The following is a 1,584-nucleotide window of genomic DNA, read 5'->3' on the forward strand; positions in this document are numbered from 1 at the left end:
ATGTTTTATATATAGAAAATAAAGTATGTTTTATATTCGTGACGTGTTGAATCTGATATTAGGTTAGTCCAACCTAACACAACTGTATTACTCGGTACGGGTTGCAAAGCCTCAGGCCGAAGATTAGAGGAAACGAGTTTTGAATGGATATTCTGGGTTACAGAATTATGTTTTGTGACTTGGAAAGTCTATTCTAAACCCGTTGTGACACTTCTGGACTTGGCAGAGGAAGGTCGTTCGAGCATGTTCTTGTTTGATTGTTGCCCGGCTGACTGACCGATGTATAAAACGGTTCGGGGGTGTTACAGAGGTGGTATCAGAGCATGGTTTAGATCATGCGGTCAATCACGTACTTTCCGTGGTTTTATCGCGTCAAATGTGTCGCAAAAGATGTGTTAGGAAACCAGCAGAGTTCCGCTTTAAATAGTATTCTAAATAGGAAATTCCCTATTTGTGGATTGCAGATGGGAAGGAGGGGAAGGAGCGAAGGGGGACAGGATTGGATGTTGGGTATAGACAGAATCTCAAGAAGAAGAAAACTGGGATATGAATCCGAGGGGAGAGTGCAAACACTGGCGCACACTAACCAAAGATCCAGTGAAGAAAACGTAGGAAGAAACAACAATCTGTTTGGGCATGATCAAGAGATACCACCAGAAGAAAACTTTCCACCAAACCGTACTGTAAGGAAAAGACCAGAAACAGATGATAGCGAGTCAAGTGTCCAAGGACCAAGACCAATTAGGCGGAACAACCCGATTGCACCAGAAGTTCATGATCAACCACAACAAGGAGAAGGAATGGAGCACACTTTGAAGATGCTTCATGACGTGATAGCGAGGTCACTACAACAACCTCAAGTGCAACCTCAGCCACTCGTGCCACCACAACCTTCAGTTAGTACACCGATGTTACCATTGATAACTGCCATGAAGAATATGAAGACACCACATTTTGAAGGAGGTACAGATGTAATGACTCCCGGAGACCAAACCCTCCAAGCAAAAGAATGCCTCATAAGGGTTCCGTTAGTTATTTGCGAGAAGATGTCTGGCAGATTTGTTGGTGGTGCCCTTAAAAGGATATGAAGTTATCTTGGGCATGGATTGGTTATCAGGCTATCGGGCACAATTAGATTGTGGAAAAGGTCGTATTTCGTTCAAGGAGAACGGGCAACGGCAAATAGTATTCTACGGGATCAGTCCAAGTAAGTCTGTGTCTTTAGTAGCTGTCTTGAGAGTGGAAGGTTTGCTCAAGGATGGAGAAGCGTATCTGGTAACAGTAACTGCTAGTGAAGGACCCGCTAGCAATGGAGTTGAAATTACAGATATTGCGGTAGTACAAGAGTTCGAGGATGTGTTTGCAGCGTTGAAAGAGTTACCTCCACCTCGGAGTAACCCTTTCACAATTAACTTGGAACCTGGAGCTAAGCCGATAGCAAAGACTCCCTACCGCATGGCACCTGCAGAGTTAGCAGAGTTGAAGAAACAACTTGAAGATTTAATGGAGAAAGGTTCCATAAGACCTAGCTCTTCACCATGGGGAGCTCCGGTCTTATTTGGCAAGAAGAAGGATGGTAGCATG

At 44.2% G+C, this 1,584-nt stretch overlaps 1 protein-coding gene across 1 annotated transcript in view; it reads left to right on the forward strand.

Annotated features, from left to right (window-relative positions):
• Positions 1–464: 464 nt before the first annotated feature.
• Positions 465–1,584, forward strand: part of LOC106344705 — a 1,735-nt gene continuing 615 nt past the window's right edge. The window contains exons 1-2 of the mRNA XM_013784024.1: positions 465–963; positions 1,118–1,579. Of these exons, the coding sequence (XP_013639478.1) occupies positions 465–963; positions 1,118–1,579 (961 nt within the window). The remainder of the gene's footprint in view (positions 964–1,117; positions 1,580–1,584) is intronic.

Source organism: Brassica oleracea, chromosome C5, assembly GCF_000695525.1.
Source record: "Brassica oleracea var. oleracea cultivar TO1000 chromosome C5, BOL, whole genome shotgun sequence".
Classification (NCBI taxonomy): domain Eukaryota; kingdom Viridiplantae; phylum Streptophyta; class Magnoliopsida; order Brassicales; family Brassicaceae; genus Brassica; species Brassica oleracea.